General features: G+C 33.5%; 1 protein-coding gene across 2 annotated transcripts in view; it reads right to left on the reverse strand.

Moving 5' to 3' along the window:
* Nucleotides 1-21,472, reverse strand: part of LOC145296039 (diacylglycerol kinase theta-like) — a 1,210,689-nt gene that overhangs the window by 534,799 nt on the left and 654,418 nt on the right. Inside the window, exon 3 of one of the 2 annotated variants that reach the window (XM_080142083.1) lies at nt 12,602-12,704. The exons of the other annotated variant lie outside the window; for it this stretch is intronic. Coding sequence (XP_079998209.1) covers nt 12,602-12,704 — 103 coding nt within the window. The remainder of the gene's footprint in view (nt 1-12,601; nt 12,705-21,472) is intronic. 2 annotated transcript variants of the gene reach the window in all.

Here is a 21,472-nt window from a genome sequence, read left to right on the forward strand (position 1 = left end):
TCGCCCGGGATTGTATGACATAGGTGGATGTGTACAAGCAGAATACCAAGCATCGCCTGGGATTGTATGACATAGGTAAAGTATAGGTCCGATTCAACAATTTTGAAGGTGCTTATGCAGTATAGGTCCAATTCTTAGAAATGCACGCCTGTGGAATTGTCTTCTGTTTTCCTGCTTTCCATCTGTCTATAATATGGTTGTCTTTAAGTCCAACGTGAACAAGTTTCTGATGAGCCGTTCCACTTAAGTTAACAAATTTACCGAACTTCAATTACTATCGATTACTATATTGTCCTTTTGAATACTCTACACTCTTTAACTCTTATCCTTGAGTGGCCTATCGGCCTTGATAAGTGGTGACGCCTATGTAAAAAAAAAAAAAAAAAAAAAAATTTGAAAAATTCTGATGGTGCTTGCGCATTATAGGTCCAATTTGACAATTTTGAAGGTGCTTGTGCAGTATAGATCCCATTTGACAATTTTGAAGGTGCGTGTGCAGTATATGTCCAATTTGAAAAGTTCAGAAGGTGCTTGTGCAGTATAGGTCCGATGTGAAAATTTTGAAGGTGCTTGTACAGTATAGGTCCGATTTGACAATTTTGGAGGTGCTTCTGCAGTATATGTCCGATTTGAAAAATTTAGAAGGTGCTTGCGCAGTATATATGTTATAAGATGGCAGTGACCTCCCTTGGATATAGCTTCATTATCAGATTACATTAGATTAACATACAATCATTGTTATAATATGCAAGTGACCTCCCTTGGGTGTAGCTTCATTGTCAAATTCCATTAGATTAATATACAATCATTGTTATAATATGCAAGTGACCTCCCTTGAGTGTAGCTTCATTGTCGAATTCCTTCTGTATTAATATACAATCATTGTTATAATATGCAAGTGATCTCCCTTGGATGTAGCTTCATTGTCAAATTCCATTAAATTGATATACAATCATTGTTATTATATGCAAGTGACCTCCCTTGGATGTAGCTTCATTGTCGAATTCCATTAGATTAATATACAATCAGTGTTATAATATGCAAGTGACCTCCTTGAGTGTAGCTTCATTGTCAAATTCCATTAGATTAATATACAATCAGTGTTATAATATGCAAGTGACCTCCCTTGGATGTAGCTTCATTGTCGAATTCCTTCTGTATTAATATACAATCATTGTTATAATATGCAAGTGACCTCCCTTGGATGTAGCTTCATTGTCAAATTCCATTAAATTGATATACAATCATTATTATATGCAAGTGACCTCCCTTGGATGTAGCTTCATTGTTGAATTCCATTAGATTAATATACAGTCATTGCTATAATATGTGGTGACCTCCCTTGGATGTAGCTTCATTGTCGAATTCCATTAGATTAATATACAATCATTGTTACAATATGCGAGTGACCTCCCTTGGATGTAGCATCATTGTCGAATTCCATTAGATTGATATACAATCATTGTCATAACATGCAACTGACCTCTCTTGAATGTAGCGTCATTGTTGTATACCATAAGACTAATACACCATAATTGGTATAATATGCAAGTGACCTCCATTGAGTGTAGCTTCATTCTAGATATCCATTATATTAATATATAATTATTGTCATAATATGCAAGTGATCTCCCTTGGATGTAGTTTCATTCTCGAATACCATTAGACTAATATACATTCATTGTCATTATATGTAAGTGACCTCCCTTGGATGTAGCTTCATTCTCGGATACAATTAGATTAATATACAATCATTTTTATAATATGCAAGTGAACTCACTTGGAAGTAGCTTCACTGTCAGATTCCATTAGAATAATATACAATCATTATAATATGCAAGTGATCTCGCTTGGATGTAGTTTCATTCTCGAATACCATGAGATTAATATACATTCATTGTCATTATATTTAAGTGACCTCACTTGGATGTAGCTTCATTGTCGAATACCTTTAGAATAATATACAATCATTGTTATAATATGTGAGTGACCTCCTTTGGATGTAGCTTCATTCTCGAATTTCATTAGATTAATATACAATCATTGTTATAACATGCGAATGACCTCCCTTTGATGTAACTTCGTTGTCGACTATCATTAGATTACGCAAGTGGCCTCCCTTGGATGTAGTTTTATTTTCAAATACCATTAGATTTATATACAATCATTGTTATAATATGCAAGTGATCTCCCTTGGATGTAGCCTCAATGTCGAATACCATTAGATTAATAAGCAATCAATGTAATATTATGCCAGTGAACGCTCTTGGATATGGCTTCATAGCTGGATATTTGTACTAGCATAATACCCAGCATTGCCGGGGATTGTATAAGAAAGGTGTACAAGCAAAATACCCGACGTTGCCTGGGATTGGATGTAATAGATGGGATGTTTCCTAGGAGAATACCTGGGATCGGATCAGATAGGTGAATATTTGTGCTAACAGAATACCCTCTATAGGAAGATGGTGCGGTTATGTCGTAAAATTATTGTCCAAATTAATAACATATCCAAGAATTATGAAAAATGATGAAATGCAAGTTATTTTTTGGTGTGTTTGTAATGAAATAACATGCCAGACAATGTCACAAAGTAATTATTTTAGCAAAGGGAAAGGATATTATGTGGTTAAATTATAAAAAACAATTGTCGAAATTAGTAACATATCCAAGAATTATGAAAAGTGATTAAATGTAAGTTATTGGATTGGTGTGTTTATAATGAAATGAACAGCCCAGATATAGTCTTAAAGTTAATATTTTAGTAAGAGGGGGTCGATTATGTGGGTTACATCATTAAAAATAATTGTAGAAATTAGTAACATATCCAAGAAAAGTGAAAAAGTATGAAATGTGAGTTATGTGATTGGTGTGTTTGTAATTAAATTACCAGCACAGACAATGTCTCAAATGTATTATTTAATTAAGAGGAAGGGGATTATGTGGGTTAACTCATGAAACATGATTGTCGAAATTAGTAACATATCCAAGAAAAGTGAAAAATGATGAAATGTGAGTTATGTGATTGGTGTGTTTGTAATTAAATTACCAGCACAGACAATGTCTCAAATGTATTATTTTAGTAAGAGGAAGGGGATTATGTGGGTTAACTCATGAAACATGATTGTCGAAATTAGTAACATATCCAAGAAAAGTGAAAAATGATGAAATGTGAGTTATGTGATTGGTGTGTTTGTAATTAAATTACCAGCACAGACAATGTCTCAAATGTATTATTTTAGTAAGAGGAAGGGGATTATGTGGGTTAACCCATGAAACATGATTGTCGAAATTAGTAACATATCCAAGAATTATGAAAAATGATGAAATGTTAGTTATTTGATATGTATGTTTGTAATGAAATAGACACCCTAGACAATGTCGCATGGTTGTTATTTTAGTAAGAGAGGGGTGATTATGTGTGTTAAATCATGGAAAATTATTGTCGAAATTAGTAACATATCGAAGAATTATGAAAAATGATAAAATGTGAGTTATTTGATTGGTGTGTTTAGCATGAAATAACCAGAGACAATGTCTAAAAGTTATTATTTTAGCAAGAGGAGAGGGGATTATGTGGGTTAAATCATGAAAAACGATTGTCGAAATTAGTAACATATCCAAGAATTATGAAAATGATTAAATGTGAGTTATTTGATTGGTGTGTTCGTAATGAAATAGACAGGCTACAAGATGTATCAAAGTTGTTATTTTTTGTAAGAGGAAAGGGATCGTGTCAGTTAAAGAGGGGAGCGATTATTTGGGTTACTTCATTAAAAATAATTGTGGAAATTAGTAACATATCCAAGAATTATGAAAAATGGTCAAATGTGAGTAACTTGATAGGTGTGTTTGTAATGAAAATAAAACAGCCATACAATGTCTAAAAGTTATTATTTTAATTATAGGAGGTGGCGATAATGTGGATTAAATCATGAAAAATTATTGTCAAAATTAGTAACATACCCAAGAATTATGAAAAATGAAGTTTTAGTTATTTGATTGGTGTGTTTATAATGAAATAAACAGCCCAGTCAATGTAGCAAATTTATGATTTTAGTAAGAATTGGGTGATTAGATGTGCGCACTCATTAAATTTGATTGTCGAAATTCATAACATATCCATGAATTATGAAAAATGATGAAATGTGAGGTATTTTATTGATGTCTTTGTAATGAAATAAACAGCCCAGAAATGTCTCAAAGGTATTATTTTAGTAAGAGGAGAGGGATTATGTGATTGAACTCAGAAAAAATGACGTTTGAAATTAGCAAAATATCCAAAAATAATGAAAAATGGTGAAATGTGAGTTATTTGATTGGTGTATTCGTTATGAAGTAGGCAGAGCAGACAATGTATGGAAGTTATTATTTTAGTAAGAGGTCGCGATTATTTTGGTTACTTCATTAAAAATAAGTGTCAAAATTAGTAACATATCCAAGAATTATGAAAAATGATATAATGTGACTTACTTCTTTGGTGGGTTTGTAATGAAATAACCAGCCATACCATGTCTAAAAGTTATTATTTTAGTGATAGAAGGGGGCGATAATGTGGATTTACTCATGAAAAGTGATAGTCGAAATTAGTAACATACCATAGCCTATGTATCAAAGTTTTTATTTTAGTAAGAGTGGCGACGATAATGTAAGTTAAATCATGTGACATGGTTGTTGAAATTAGTAACATATCCAAAAATTATAAAAAATGATGAAATGTGAGTTATTTGGATGAAAATGAAAAACCAGCCAAGACAATGTCTCAAAGTTATTATTTTAGACAGGTGAGTGTCTAAAATGTGGGTTAAATTGTTGAAATGTGTAACAATCCAAGAATTATGGGATTTAACGAGATACGTCCACATATATACTTACAGATTACCCGGAGTCACCCTGGATTCAATGAGATACATGCAAATGTATGCAAACAGAATACACGGTCGCCTGGGATGTAATGAGATAGATGCAAATATATACTAGCAGAATACTTGGCATTGCCTTGGATTGAATTAGATTGATTGAAATATATAAAATATATACTAACAGAATACCTTGCATCACCCAGGTTTTAATGAGATTGATTGAGATATATACTAGCAAAACACCCAGCATTGCCCGGGATTGAATGAAATAGGCGAGAATATGTATTAGTAAAATGCCTGGCATCGCTTGGGATTTGATGAGATAAATGTGTTGTATATAACTGTCCTTTCATATACATGCTATAAATGACCTACCCTAAGTAAGATACAATTATTTCATATGTGTAATACCCATCTTATGTACGTAAAATATTCTTTTGTTCAAAATAACAAATGATACATAAACATACAAAATTCCTCTCTCATAAGAATAACAAATATATTACAAAACCAAATTCAATTTTCTCCTTGTTTATACGGCCCCGAACAACGCCGGGTAGCCCTGCTAGTTATAGATAAAGATGAATTTTGCATCTTTATTCTTGAAAAAACATTAAATAAAAATTTAAAGATTAGAAAACATGAACAAAAGTTAAATATTTAAAGGTCATCAACTTTATTGGAGAAAGAGAAGAGGAAGATAGATGTTAAATGCTGTATAGAATTCAAGAGATGAAGATTAAATATAAAAATTACATTTCATGAGTAGAAGTTTTTTCTTTTGTTTGGCTCCCTTGTAAGGTGGAAAGTTAAGATACCAGATCAGCTTTTAATGTGAAAAATCTAGCTTCTCCAAAAAGGATACTCTACATTAGGAACAAAAATGATCTGTATAGTTCTATTGCAATTCCCTCAGAAATTGTGGGCATCTCAGGCAATTGGTAATAAAGCAATTCTATAAGTAATCTCTCAGTGAATTGCCTTCTCACAACAAACAAATAGTGGAGTTCTATGCAAGGGCAGAAAAAAATAATATGGATTATTAAAATATCAAAAGTTTACTACTCAGGTTTTACTGAACAATGATTACCAGACTCTTAGCGATGATTGTCCGATGAAACCTGGCCATTTTTTTATCATTCTCCACCGTTGGTTGGGGCATATCCTCAGAATGGATGAAAACAGGCTCCCTCGACAAACCCTGAAATTTTCGGATACGAGAAATTGGCTGCCGCCACCGATATATATCTATATATATAAAAATGTAATTCTTGGTTCGTTCAAAGTTTATACAACCATATTTCTACATTACCAATTTATTTGAAATTTTCAGACAACCCATCTTTAGAGTCGAGGGATGTTTCTATGTTATTAAAATAAATTTACACCGCCAATTATTAAAATATTAAATAAAATAAATATATTTTCCGTAAGGCATTAGTGCGAACCAGTTTTGTTAATAGAACTGAACTTCTGGTTCAATTCATTTCACACACCACACCACGATTTGACGAAATGAATTAGAAGATTTCATTTTCTGTTTACTCGATAAGTAAAAAAAACACAAACATAATTCATTTGTTTATCTTCCAAATTTTTTAATTTAAACATTTTTTCTTAATTATATCTGGCAAAAAAAAAAAAGTTTGTCGCTTGCTTTTTAAGTCGAAGTCGTGTTTTTTGTTTTATTTTTCGATATAAGAAAATATGAATTTTTTTTAACACTATAAATTGTTTGGTAAAAGTACAGGGTTTGTTCGAAGAAATTTTACGGATTGATGACATGCTTAAATAATATTTGGTGCTAATGCAGAGAGTGGTCCGTGCTATTTTTTAAATCGTATTTCCACGTTTAATTAAAGTTTTATTATATTTTTTTTTTATTCAATTGTAAGGTTAAAATACAGATTAGGTACAAAACACCCTCCCCTCCCCATGTTAAGAATAGCTTTTTAAATAATAACGTTATTATTTCAGCACGGATCACTCTTTGCATGAGTACCATACTTTCACCTAACAATTTAATAAACAAAACATGGTACTTATGCAGAGAAAGTACCGTGCTAAAATAATGTTATTTAGAAAGCCATTCTTAACATGGGGAGGGCGTTTTGTAACTATTCTATATTTTCACCTAAGAATTTAGTAAACAAAAGATGGTACTTATGCAGAGAAGGTACCGTGTTGAAAATAATGCTATTAAGAAAGCCAATCTTAACCTGGAAAAGGGAGGGTGTTCTGTAACTATTTTATACTTTCACCTAACAATTTAATAAACAAAAGATAGTACTTATGCAGAGAAGGTACCATGCTGAAATAATACCGTTATTTAGAAAGCTATTCTTATATGGGGGGGGGATTTTTGCATCTATTCTATACTTTCACCTAACAATTTAATAAACAAAAATAGATAGTACATATGCATAGAAAATACCGTGCTGAAATAATGTTATTTAGAAAGATATTCTTAACATGGTGACGGTATTTTGTAACTATTCTGTCCTTTTACCTAACAATTTAAAAACAAAACATGGTACTTATGCAGAGAAGCTACCCTGCTGAAATAATGACGTTATTATTTAGAAAGCCATTCTTAACATGGGAATAGGGGTGTTTTGTAACTATTCTGGACTTTCACCTAACAATTTAATAAACAAAAGTTAAACTTAAGCAGACAAATCATTAACATTATTTAGAAAGCCATTCTTAACATGGGAAAGGAGGATGTTTTCTAACTATTCTGTACTTTCGGTGCTAATGCAGAGAGTGATCCGCGCTATTTTTTAAATCGTATTTCCACGTTTAATTAAAGTTTTATGATATGTTTTTTTATTCAATTGTAAGGTACAGAATAGTTATTATTTCAGCACGGATCACTCTCTGCATGAATACTGATTAATGTTTTGTTTTTGCTTTTTTTACCATATTTTTGGGGGTTTCTTTTTAAGAAAACCTTTTTTAACAAAAATTGAAAGTGCACGTTTTTTCTTTTTTTTTGTTTACAGAAGTTGTTTTTATATAAGAAAAAAATATGAATGCTTTTTCTTTATTAAAGAAATTGGGTACTCGTGCACTTATTTGATCTGTGATGAAATAATAACGTTATTCCATTCTTAACATGGGGAGAAGAGGGTGTTTTGTACCTATTCTTTACTTGAATGAAAAAAACGGTAAATTTTTAGATTAGGTCCACCTCCACAATTTTCTTTTAAATGACGACATTTATAGGTTTTCGACTATGCTGAATACAGAAATCACATTGAAATTTTGCAGAAATAAGTAGTTATTGAGATATAAAAAGTTGTATAATGCATTGTAATCTTTGGCGGCCATCTTTTTACACACTTGCACGCATCACAAACAAATCTACGTGCGTAACACAGACGGCCGCCAAAGAATACAATGTATAAAACAACTATCTATATCTCGATAACTACTTATTTCTGCAAAATTTCAATGCGATTTACATATTCAGCATAGTCGGAAACCTTTAACAGTCGCCATTTAAAAGAAAATTGTGAAGGTGGACCTAATCTAAAAAATACCAAAAAAAAACATAAAACTTTAATTAAGCTTGGAAATATGATTTAAAAAAATAGCGCGGATCAGTAAGTGCATTAGCACCCATTAATCAACTAATGTGACCTTATTGCCAAATAAGCTCCGGCTACAATGTTGAACGCGTCGTTCACATTGTTTGTTTTTTTTCAAGTTAAAGTCAACTTTCACAATATCTTTTTATTTTTTTATAATTCCACAATATCTTTTTTTAATAATGAATGTTAGTTAAAAGCACAGAATAGTTACAAAACATGGTAAGAATGGCTGAAAAAAAATATTAGGTATTCATGTAGAGAGTGATTCGTGCTGAAATAATAACGTTATTATTTAAAAAGCCATTCTTAACATGGGGAGGGGAGGGTGTTTTGTACCTATTCTGTACTTTAAGCTTACAACTGAATAAAAAAACATATCATAAAACTTTAATTAAACTTGGAAATACAATTTAAAAAATAGCGCGGATCAGTAAGTTCATCAGCACCAGAAATTGTTAGGTGAAATACAGAAAAGTTTCTACCAAGAAAACCATTTTTGTTTTTTTTTGCTATTCTTACCAAGGGGGAGGGGATGGCGTTTTGTCACTATTCTGTGCTTTCAACTAACAATTTATTAAAAAAACAAAAGGTAAATTTTCACATTAGGTCCACCTCCAGAATTTTTAACATGGGTACTTTGGGGGTGTTTATTCTGAAAGCCGTTTTTAACATGGGGAGAATAGTGGTATTTATTCCAAAAGCCGTTTTTAAAAGACGAAAGACAAGTAAAAGGTTAAAACACGTGGTTAGGCATGGGTGTTGTTTATTCCAAAAGCCGTTCTTAATATGGGGAGGTTGGAAGTGTTTATTCATGGCCGTCAGTGAATTATAGTGCATAGTACAGGTCTTTATATCTCGAAAACTAATTGCCTCTGCAAATTTTAAATGAGATTTTCTTATTCAGCATAGTCGAAAATTGTGGAGGTGGACCTAATATAAAAAAAAAAAAAATACCCTCCCCCAAAAAAGATATTGTGAAATTCAAATTTAAGCGCGGTACTAAAAATAAAATTAGACAGAAAAATACACCTTTTGGTTTGTACTTGCACAAAGACTTGAAAAAGTTGTCAACAAAAACAAATATATAACAAGTAAATATTTTCAAAGACAAGAAAAGTTACTTTTCTACCTAATTGGATAATTTTTAGTGTTTTTATTGGGTTTGTACCACTGTACATATAGATTCGAAAAAGTTGTCAAAAAATAAATGCATAACAAATATTATCAAAGACAAGATATGTTACTTTATTACCAAAATGGATAATTTTTTTGTTTTTTAATGTAAAATGTTTATTCGGCTCGAAAAACACAGCGTTCACTGCTATATTTGAAAATTACAAATGGCGGCAGACTGTGTTAAACACATTAGATTTGGGAAAATGACTTAAAACTAAAAAACTATACAAAATACTGTTAAAACCCACCGAATACATGTCTGCCTATGTCACGGTAACATATATTGAGTGAGTTCCTGACAGTATTTTCTATAGTTTTTTAGTTTTAACTCATTTTCTCAAACTTAACGTGTTCAACCCAGTCTGCCGCCATTTGTATTTTTCAAATATATAGATAAATACTACATATTTTCGAACCAATTAAACATTTTACACTAAATAAAAACATTAAAATCTTATCCAGTTAGGTAGAAAAGTAACTTATCTTTCCTTTGATAACATTTATTTGTTATATTTATTTTTCAACAACTTTTTCGTTTCTGTCTTTAGTAATACAAACCCGTCTTATTTACTATAACGTTTAGTCAGCTCGAAGAACAGTGTTTATCAGTGTATTTGAAAAATACAAACGGTGACGGACACTGTTGATGACATTAAGTTTGAGAAAATGATTTAAAACTAAAAAACTATACAAAATACTATCAGAAACCCACCGAATATGTCAGCCTATGTCACAATAACATAATCAGTAAGTGTCTGACACTGTTTTCTATAGTTTTTAACTGATTTTCCCAAACTTAACGTATTCAACAGAGTCCGCGACCATTCATCTTTTTCAAATACATAGATAAACACTGAGTTTTTTGAGCCGATTATACATTTTACATTAAATAAAAACACTAAAAAATTATCCAGTTAGATTGAAACGTAATTTACCTTAACTTTGCTTTCATTTATTCGTTTTTGGACAACTTTTTTGAATCTGTGATAGTAACCCCCCCCCTCCCTTAATCCAAACATTAATTAAAAACTCATATTTTTGAATACAATAAAAAAGAAAACTATTTAGCGTTTCAACGTTTTAGCAACTTTCGGCTTAATCCACTGAATGTTGGTCGAGCCCAAGCCATGATTGACGATAACTCCCGAAGATCCGGATCCAATTCTGCAAGAGTACCATATTTTTTTCATTTTCGCCTTTTTTTTTTTACTTTTTGGAGTGAATTGCTGTACTAAGAATATAAGAAACATGCATTTTTTCTTTTTATTAGAATTTTCCATTACACCAAATTAAGCCACAGCAACGCGTGGCAGGGTACAGCTAGTATATATATATATTAGAAGAATACTGGTCCTAAAACAAGCAAAATTTAATCCACCAGTTTTACACTTTATACAAATTAAAATCAAGATATGATAATACTAAATTTGATGTCCAGAATCATAATTTATTATACAACTTTCATTCTAGAAGATGTTTAAAATTCAAGAGGTCTTAAGAAGGAATTGAAATGCATGGAATCTTGCTTAATTGATGTCTAATAACTATGGATTAAATTCAATATAAATCTGAAATATTTAAACTTTCAAGTAGGAGGTTGCGTTTATATCTCCTACAACCCTTCTAAAATGCTTAAAAGAATGCTTATATAACAAAACGAGCATAAGTAGACATGCATGATTATATTATTATGTGTATGTGTGTTTGCGTAAAATAATGAATGTCTTTATGTTTAACAAAACAATTTATGTTTATGGAAAACATGTAAAATTATAGGTGTTATAATTAAAATTTTAATATTGCAAGCGGTCTTCAGCTCTTTAAAAAAAATGTCTGGGCTGATGCATCTTTCACTAGTCTCTTTCTCTTAGATTCCCCAAAAGAGTTTCAAATTTAATCCTTGTACTATCAACCAAGTTCCAACCCTTTTTCCAGCACTGCCATGTTGCATCCCTGTGCCTTTTTTTTGACAAATATGTTAATGGAATGTGTTCTGATAAACTCATAGCATATGTGCTTCCTCATCATACATACCCTCAACTAATCTGGCAAACAGCAAAATTTCCTCCCTTCACTGTTGAAGATGCCGCAATCTAATCTACTTTGTTTCCCTTTGAAATTTCATCCATGTTTTTTATTTTCCTGACTGCATTAACATGCTGAAGTTTAAATTCAATGCAAACAGATGTCTCACTGCTCCCCACACAGTCCTTTGTAGATATGGTCCCTAATAGTAGCCCGTTATGTCCAAGTGACAATATGCCTTGTTTTAGGTCAATAAGAGTTAAAAAAAAAATGAGTACAAATAAAATCATTGTAAAAGACATTTGAAATTTTGTGCAACATTAATGATTTGACTTTAATCATAAATGGCGTACAAAATTTAAAATGTTTTTTTACAATGGTTTCAAATATTAATTTTTTTTTTTACTCTTATTGACTTTAGCAATTTAGTGTTTTCATTTGTATTAATTTTTTTTTACTCTTATTGACTTTAGCAATTTAGTGGTTTCATTTGTATTAATTTTTTTTTTACTCTTATCGACTTTAGCAATTTAGTGGTTTCATTTGTATTAATTTTTTTTTTACTCTTATCGACTTTAGCAATTTAGTGGTTTCATTTGTATTAATTTTTTTTTTACTCTTATTGACTTTAGCAATTTAGTGGTTTCATTTGTATTAATTTTTTTTTTACTCTTATCGACTTTAGCACTAAATGATTATCCGCCTGTTCATCTCGTCATCATCGTTAAGAGTAAATAATTCCTTTTACCAAAAAATCTCAGTCAGTAAAATATTGATACATATTCCAGATTTATGTTTTGTATAGAAATTTTCATACCAAAGTGACACATTTTAATTGAATTTAAATCATTAATTATCAGGAAAAGTTGAATGATTGGAATGCTGCTTATAATATTCAAGAGCTACAATTTTTTTATTTGAATTATTGTAATAAGTACTTACTTTCACAACGTATTGCAAGACTATCTTCTAGCCTTTTCCGGCACACACTGCAAAATTTTCTTTTAAAGTGCCCAGGTTCTGACCAGCAGTGGGCAACAGGGTTCTGGGAGAGAGAAATAAAAAAGAAAAAAATTACAACCTTATATTTACTGTGTGACTTGGCCTAGAGGTTTCTTTGTTGGTAATAAAACAGAATAGTGCTGTATAAACTGAAAGAACAAAAAAAATATCTCTCTCTATATATATATATAAAGGGCAAAAATGTGTTTAAATGTATGTATGTATGTATGTATGTATGTATGTATATATGTATGTATGTCTCACAAAAACTTTCGACAGTTTTGGTATCGCTTTGAAGCTTAACTCTTCTAACAACAAATATCGAAAAATTGGGTAAAAAGAATTATTCCTTCACCCTCAAATGGCCACTTCTCTACAGGGAGGGGTAGCAAAAAAGTGTTCCTTCATGAAAATTTAGCCATACACGCATGCGCAAAAAAAATGTACTTTCTTGAATTAGTTTAAATAAAAAAAAACACCTACTTTCGCTCACGCAGATAGTTAAGAAGCAGTGTCGTTATCTTAAGATTGCATGTTTGAGCTGAGATGTCAGATTTTTTTTCGATTTTTTAAGTTTTAATAATGAAACAGGGTTATTTATGGCATTTTTTCGTTCTTTTTTTTGCATCACGTTCACTGATGTTTTTGTTTTTCCGATTTTCTTAAAAAGTTTTGACATCGTTTGCTTATTCTTTTTTTTCCATCACGTTCACTGATGTTTTTGTTTTTCTGATTTTCTTAAAAAGTTTTGGCATCGTTTGCTTATTCTTTATTTTCCATCACGTTCACTGATGTTTTTGTTTTTCTGATTTTCTTAAAAAGTTTTGACATCGTTTGCTTATTCTTTTTTTCCATCACGTTCACTGATGTTTTTGTTTTTCTGATTTTCTTAAAAAGTTTTGACATCGTTTGCTTATTCTTTATTTTCCATCACGTTCACTGATGTTTTTGTTTTTCCGATTTTCTTAAAAAGTTTTGACATCGTCTGCTTATTCTTTTTTTTCCATCACGTTCACTGATGTTTTTGTTTTTCTGATTTTCTTAAAAAGTTTTGACATCGTTTGCTTATTCTTTATTTTTCATCACGTTCACTGATGTTTTTGTTTTTCTGATTTTCTTAAAAAGTTTTGACATCGTTTGCTTATTCTTTATTTTCCATCACGTTCACTGATGTTTTTGTTTTTCTGATTTTCTTAAAAAGTTTGCTTATTCTTTTTTTTCCATCACGTTCACTGATGTTTTTGTTTTTCTGATTTTCTTAAAAAGTTTTGACATCGTTTGCTTATTCTTTATTTTCCATCACGTTCACTGATGTTTTTGTTTTTCTGATTTTCTTAAAAAGTTTTGACATCGTTTGCTTATTCTTTTTTTTCCATCACGTTCACTGATGTTTTTGTTTTTCTGATTTTCTTAAAAAGTTTTGACATCGTTTGCTTATTCTTTATTTTCCATCATGTTCACTGTTTGTCTTTGTTTTTCTGATTTTTTTACGAAGTTTTAATATTGTTCATTAATTCTTTATTTTGCTGTTTTCGTTGTTTTTTTTTTTTTAATAATATTTAAACAGGGTTATTACGTTCGATTATTCTTTATTTTTATTGGCAAATAATGATATTGAGAAAATCTAACCTCCCTTGCAACAAATTATAGAACATCCAACACAACATAAAAGATTCCAATTACAAACCATAAGGCACTTAAGAAGACACCCAGGAACAAAAAAAAACAAAAAAGTTAATTTGTAAGTTCAACGTAATCTTTTCTTTCTCTCTCCCAGATTGTATATTGTATGTATACACAAACATGACAGAAAAGAACAGACACCCATAAAACAATTTATTTCAATAAACATATTATTTATAGAACAAAATCAAAAATAAATGGTCACAAATTTAATAACTTGGTTGACATTCTTTTTGCTGTTTTAATGCTAGGACACATCTAGGCATTGATCAATTGATCAGTTGACGAATATCTTTTTGAGGAATTTTTTGCCATGTTTGACACAAAAATGCTAAAAGATCAAGCTTAGAAGATGGCTTCCTTTTCTTTTTGCAAAGGTTCCGGTCTAATATGCCCCAAAGGTTTTGAATTCGGTTCATATACGGGGACAGACTTGGTCATGGAAGTTTATTAATCCCATTTTTCTTATTGTTTTTATTGCATAAATGTCCTTAATGCTAAGATGTGAGTATAACAAAAGTAGGGGCTCGTCCAGGAATAAACTTTCTGTATAAAACGCCATAAGACAGACTGGCTCAGTTGTATAAAACTGGCCCAGTTGTATAAGACTGGCCCAGTTGTGAAGTCATACAGCAAATAACTTCTTAGAATCTACTTTTGAAACTAAAAAAGGATAGTATTTTAGAAATTGGTAAATATTTAGAATTAGATGTCAAACCGTCTATGCGGAAAATAAATAGGATAGTAATGGTACACCTAGTTGATAAGAGTCACCTAAACTTTGCCAAGCTCAGACAGAACTTGAAAAAGCGAAACTTGAGGTAAATTTGCAGAAAAGAGGGATGGCAATAGAAATGGAGAAGGTTAGAATAGAAGTAGAAATAGAGAAAGCACAAATTGAGCAAGATGCAAGGATTAGAGAATCATAGGAACACTTCACCAAGAAAGAAGAGTTCGATCTCACTAAGCTGGTTCGACTCGTGCCAGCATTCAATGAGTTAGGAAATTGCTGGATTGTGCTAATTATAACCTCGTAAAATCAGGCATCCTCAAGAGTTGAGAGATGGCACCTGAAGCATATCAACAGAAGTTCAAGTCTTACCAAAACAAAAAAAGCAAACATATGTTGAATTCTTCCATCAAAACGAGCTCTATTTTGACAGATAGAGCACTGTGTAAGCTTTTCTAGTCTCACACAAAACATGCGTTCACATCTCAAACCATTTTTCTTGTCATACACATATGTGCACGTACACACACGTACATATATTCACGTTCACGTACATACACTCACATTCATGTGCATACACACACACGCTAACGGGCACACATGTACGCACACATGGACAACGTCACTTCCTTTTAAAGGAAATCCATACATGCGCGAAGAACACCTGGAAACAACTACAAGAGTGAGAGACCTGAGCTGTTTCCTTCTTTTCGATTCGGTTCCCGACCTAAGCGGTTGACGGAACAACCACTCCCTTTCGGGGCGTGCACGCGTCACGTCCCCTGCTATATGTGTGGGGCAGGAGTCAACAGACAGTACGTACACCTTACGCACTTTCTCTCTCCATGGCCTGGATTTATTTTCTCTCTCTCTCTCTACAACAATAGACTTTCCTTCTCACCAGTCAACTACAAACTGGTGACCCGAACGTGAGATGAACATGCACTTCCTTTTATACTACAAGTCTAGCAACAAACTGGCAACCACGACGAAACGTGAAACGAACACGCATGGTGACTCTACTTTTTTTAAATGAATTGTTTTGAGCGAGACGCGCGTTTTATTTGATAAACAAAAAAACGAACATTTTAACAAAGAAAAACAACAAGTAAACTACTACCGACAAGAATCTCAACAAGCAACAATGGCAGTCTTCGCGCTAATGGACCTCATTTTTCCAGAACTCTTTTCCATTTCAGACAACCGGCACATCATCCCGTTATTTGACTAAACACAAGCAAGGTTGGGTATACAGACGGGAGGAAAAAGAATTTCTCCAGAAGCGGACGAACTACAATGACGAAACCCCTCGTCAGACTCGGCAGAAAAATAAACACGGACCTGTTGACTTCATACCGAATTAAAAAAAAATTGAGCTTGACAAACATTTTTCACGGTTTCCTGACATTACCCTGCAACAAACGCGAGGCGCAAAATCACATGGGCCTATACACATTCTCTCCTGCACAGCAGAGGCAACAACAAAGTAACAATACCAGGACATCCCTATTAACACATAGGAAGAAGTTGAATCAACAATACGAGTTGAGATGCACCATGCACACTGATAAACTCATAACTGGAAGTTGCATTGATAGACGACAACTGGACACCCCCGTTCAACACGAACGAATGTGCAACAAGTGTCCATACAGGCAATTTACACACACTACCGCAGACTCATTTGCGAAGACTACTACAACTGCAGACCCACGTCAACACGAACAAAAATTTTCCTTCCAGACGAACAATTCACTTCACTGCCCAAGCAACTCGTTGCACATGTCAGCACACGACAAACAAACAAACAGTTCGATTAATATTGAAACTGAACTTTATTCAATATAAAATATAAATATTATCTATGTAAAATAAAGTAATTTTAAAGCAATATACAATTTAATACTGATAAAACTGAATTATGAAGTTAGGAAACAAAGAATTAAAAAACATATTACACACCATGATGAAGAAGGGGGTACAAGTGCAACGAGTTCATCAGAACATATTTCAGAGATACAACATTGCGGCGATAGGACCCTATCATGTGACAACAATACTCCATGCATGGGAGAATGGTGGCCTTGTAAATGATCAACCCCTGAGGTACTCCTGTATTAAAGTTATGCTGCTTGGATGTACGTCGGTCATGCTTCTATAGATCTAATTATATTTTGTATACGTCCAGTTATAACGTATAATTTAATTTTCATTAGCAAACCTTTGTGCCAGACTTTGTCAAGGGCTACAGTTATGGCTTCGCCTGCCTTACATGGTAAATGCATTCAGAGATGAATGTTTAAATATATGCAGTAGAACGCCATTGCCTGAATCTATACTGTTTGTCAGAGAGAAGATTTGCTTTTCCGAAGTCGTAAACTAGTGCTTGATTAATTAAGGTCTCAAAGATTTTAACAAATAGGGGAAGAGACTAATGGGGCGATAATTGAGAGGGTCTGTTCTTTCACCAGAATTCCTGTACACTGGTACTACAGAGACCATCTCCCAGCTATTAGGGAAGGTAGATTCAGCAAGGCATTTATTGTAGAGCTTGGAAAGTATAGATAGTAATGATATTGCAGACATGAGAACGGATGATTTTTACATTATCTAATGTGGCTTCAGTCCGCATAGGGAAATTTGAGAGGGAGTTGTTTGTTGGCTCTAAGGTGGAGTTGGAGGCGAATCGCCAGGCAAGCAGTTCCACCGTCTTCATTGCCATGCATGCAACCTTCTAGCATCTATGAATTTTTGCCTGTTTGTATCTGACTTATGACGTACAAAACTGACGGAATACATTCTGTCTTTGTGCAATAGCAGCTGCAGAATTTCCATGGCAAGTACTCGTCTGAGCTCCATACTCTGCCCCCCCCACCAATCTTTCACGAAAAGCACCCGACTAGCTGAAACCACTGTCAATAATTTCCCCCACTCTTTATCTGTGCCTAAATCAAAACGTAGATTCCATGAACAAAGCTTCTTTCTCAGAACTGCACGGCTGTGGAACTCTCTGCCGCTTGCCTGTTTCCCCCCTGAATTCAACTTGGATGTCTTTAAGTCCAACACAAACAAATTCCTGGTGAACTGCCCCCTTAAGTAATGACACCTTATCAAATCCCCAATACTAACTATTACTACGATACTATCCCACACACAATAACCCTTATCCCCAAGTGGCCTTGATAAGTGGTGACTCCTGTGTAAAAAAAAAAAAAAAAAAAAAAAAGAATCTGTAGTGAACCATGACGTACAAACTGGTGGAATGCATGCTGTCTTTGTGCAATGGCAGCTGCACAATCTGTAGTGAACTATGGGGGAGGGTGAGTGGTGGTTGCTATAAAACTCCTGTGTGGAAACATGTGCTTCAATGCCCACTTTGCACCATTCAGTTTTCTCATTGGCACATTGTTCAGCAGGAAGAGAGAAGATATCGGTCCATGGGGCATCTTGGATGTGTTCTCTGATGGTTTCCCTGTTGTAGTACCTTGTTGTTTTAAGCAATGGTTCCTCACCTTGAGGTTGGGATTTAAATGTGGTGTCAACTGATACCACTAAGTGCTCTGGGTTTTCAAGTGGATTGTGGGCATTAGTCACACAATCCTTAGGTACTGTGGCGAGGAATAGGTCTAGAAATGAAGACTGCTGAGGTTTACGATCTGGTAGGTGAGTTGGAAACATTACTGTCTGTGAGGGAATGGGCTATAGAGAAGCTATAAGTAGAGTGTCCAGCTGCATTTGTGTAACCTGAGAAACCAAGCCAATTTTTATGGTGGACATTAAAGTCACCAAACACATGTATTTTTGGCATTACTATCCAAGGAGAGTACTGCATCTATACTATGAGAGACATGATCGATTAGGGTACAATCCTGACTTGAGGCAAAACAGCAGAGAAAATATAAGTAACTAACGCAGTGATGAAATGTTAGTCGAAAGCACATAAAAGCCTGGTCATCAGATTCAAGATTTTTCTCTCTAGTTTAAAGGAGGGTGCTACAGATAGACTCCGAGCACGGGCATATATCTATCTGAGTCCTTACAGCAAAGAAGGAGGTATCCTGTTAAAGTAGTTAGAGGGGATTGAAGAGTATAAGTTTGTTTCACTTAATGCTAAGATATCCGAGGAGTTTACTAAAAAGTAAGACTACGTCCAAGCCCACGAATATTTGAGAAGGCGAGCCTCAAGGGCGGAGGTGAATTGGTTTTATTTGAGTGGCTGTCTGTTTTTATCGTGATATTTGTTTGGGTTGTTATTTCATTACGTTTTTGTTTAATGTCAGATTAGGGGAAGAGTGTTGAGCAAAGTGGGTTTTGACACTAAGTATAAACACAATGGCCCATTAGCTGAAGTTGTGGTCTCATGAAAGCCCACCAAATATAGCAGCAGGGTCCCTTTCTATACACGACATGGCACTACAACTATCCTGATATTATACAACTGATGACACAGCAGGCGGTCTAAGGATTACCAAAGAGTTAGGGCTCCTGTACTGTCAGTTGGAAAAAGCAGGCAGACAAATGGTCAATCTCTCAGACAAGTCCGGGCCAAATAAGTTATGTGAGCACAAGCAAACCCAATTTTCTCAGTTTTTGAGAGAAGAGTTAAATAGGGAATAGGGGGATGGCATTGTCAGAAAACAAGACCAAGCACAAGATGGCTCTGGTGAGTCCCTTATTGTACCTCTGGTCTGACTAATAGACAAAGAAAAAGTGTGAAAGGCAGCGATAGACAGAGCCTATCTACTCCTTAAGCAAGTTAGGTTAGCAAACTAGGAATTTGTTCGAGTTACCAGCTCCAGGAAGGTTGACAACCATGACCACCAGTTTTATTATCAGTTTTCTTTCTCTTAGATGGATGATCTGACAAGATCTATGGGTCCATCACACCGAGAGGGGTAACCATGCACCTGGTTTTATACCAAGTATTTTTGCACCCCCACATAAATGAAGATATTGAGTATCTTACTTTAAAGTTTTTCTCTATTCTACATAAATAAGCGTAGGATTAGAAATATATTCCCCTCTTACATTTACAAGAAATTTTATCTTTCAAGTACTGTTAAAGAATCAATATGCTCTAGCAACTTATTTGTTTCAAAATAAATGAATAGGATATTAATAATAATTACTTGAATATGTAAGGGAATATAATATAAAGCAAAGAAAACTATAGAAATGGTGGGGCTAGATCTACATAAAGAGGTTACACACCACAAGGATAGATAGATGCAATTTACTTAGTGTTCTTTGAGCGACCCATGTTGGTCTATCTAACAGACAAGTGTCTCCACGTGGAAGGAATTGAGGTGCAAAGATTAGAGTTTATTTAGAAGCAGTAAGAGGGAGGGATGGAGTATCTGCCTTAAGAGCCAAATGTGTGCCTTGATTTTAATACTTTCTTCGTTTATTTAAATGGAACAGTATAATTTTCGATTTTTATATTAATAATTTAAAATATACAAACTCATTTAACAAAGGTGATGAATACTAGAAAAGAGATGCGTATTTCCAAATTTTCTATTGTGTCTATACATATATTGCTAACTGAGAGTAGAAAGGTATAAGGACAACATCAAAGCAAATCTAAAGTGGTTTCACATGGACCTTGAGACATGGGAGGACGTGGCTGGGAGCAGGTTGGCATGGAGGAGCGCTGTCCACAAAGGTGCTGCGCTTTATAGTAGTGACCTAAATCAAGCTGCTGAGGATAAACGCAAGCACAGAAAGGACAGATTATCAACCAGACACACCCAACCCCACCCCACCACCACTACCTTTATCTGCCCAAATTGCACAAGACAAATTGGGTCTAGGATTGGGCTCTATGCTCACCTGAGGACCCACAGAAGCCACAACGGAGGACAGTCTTACTCGGACACGAGTAACCGCCGATGATGATGATTGCTAACTATTACCAATATATTACAAACAAAATGACATGCAAAAAAAATCTGAGAAAATAGAGTTTCAAGCGTGTAGATAGCATGAAATATAGAAATGGAATAATATAATAAAATAAATTTCATTTTTTTAATAATATTTTAAAGACAGATTAAAGGATAGTTAATAGTCAAGATTTAAAGCTTTTTTTTTAAATGCAATTCCCGAAAATTTGTTTATCATATTTTATTGTATAACACGAGGAGTAGACTGGCCAGTTAAAATCAATTCAGTTTGTAAATGTGGTTAAAAATACATTATAAATACATTTAAAAATACAAACTAATTTTATAGATTAAGTTAAGATCACAAAAGGATAAAAATATTTACAATTAAATTTTATTATGCTATCAGTTCAAAAGGGACTACAATATTTCGGGATAAGGAAACCTCTTTAGGCCATGGTATTTCGAAGCCAAACACTTCTCATCAGAAGTGGGGAGTAAAGACACATATTA

This window comes from Euprymna scolopes, chromosome 16, assembly GCF_053919585.1.
Source record: "Euprymna scolopes isolate OS-2025 chromosome 16, ASM5391958v1, whole genome shotgun sequence".
NCBI lineage: Eukaryota > Metazoa > Mollusca > Cephalopoda > Sepiida > Sepiolidae > Euprymna > Euprymna scolopes.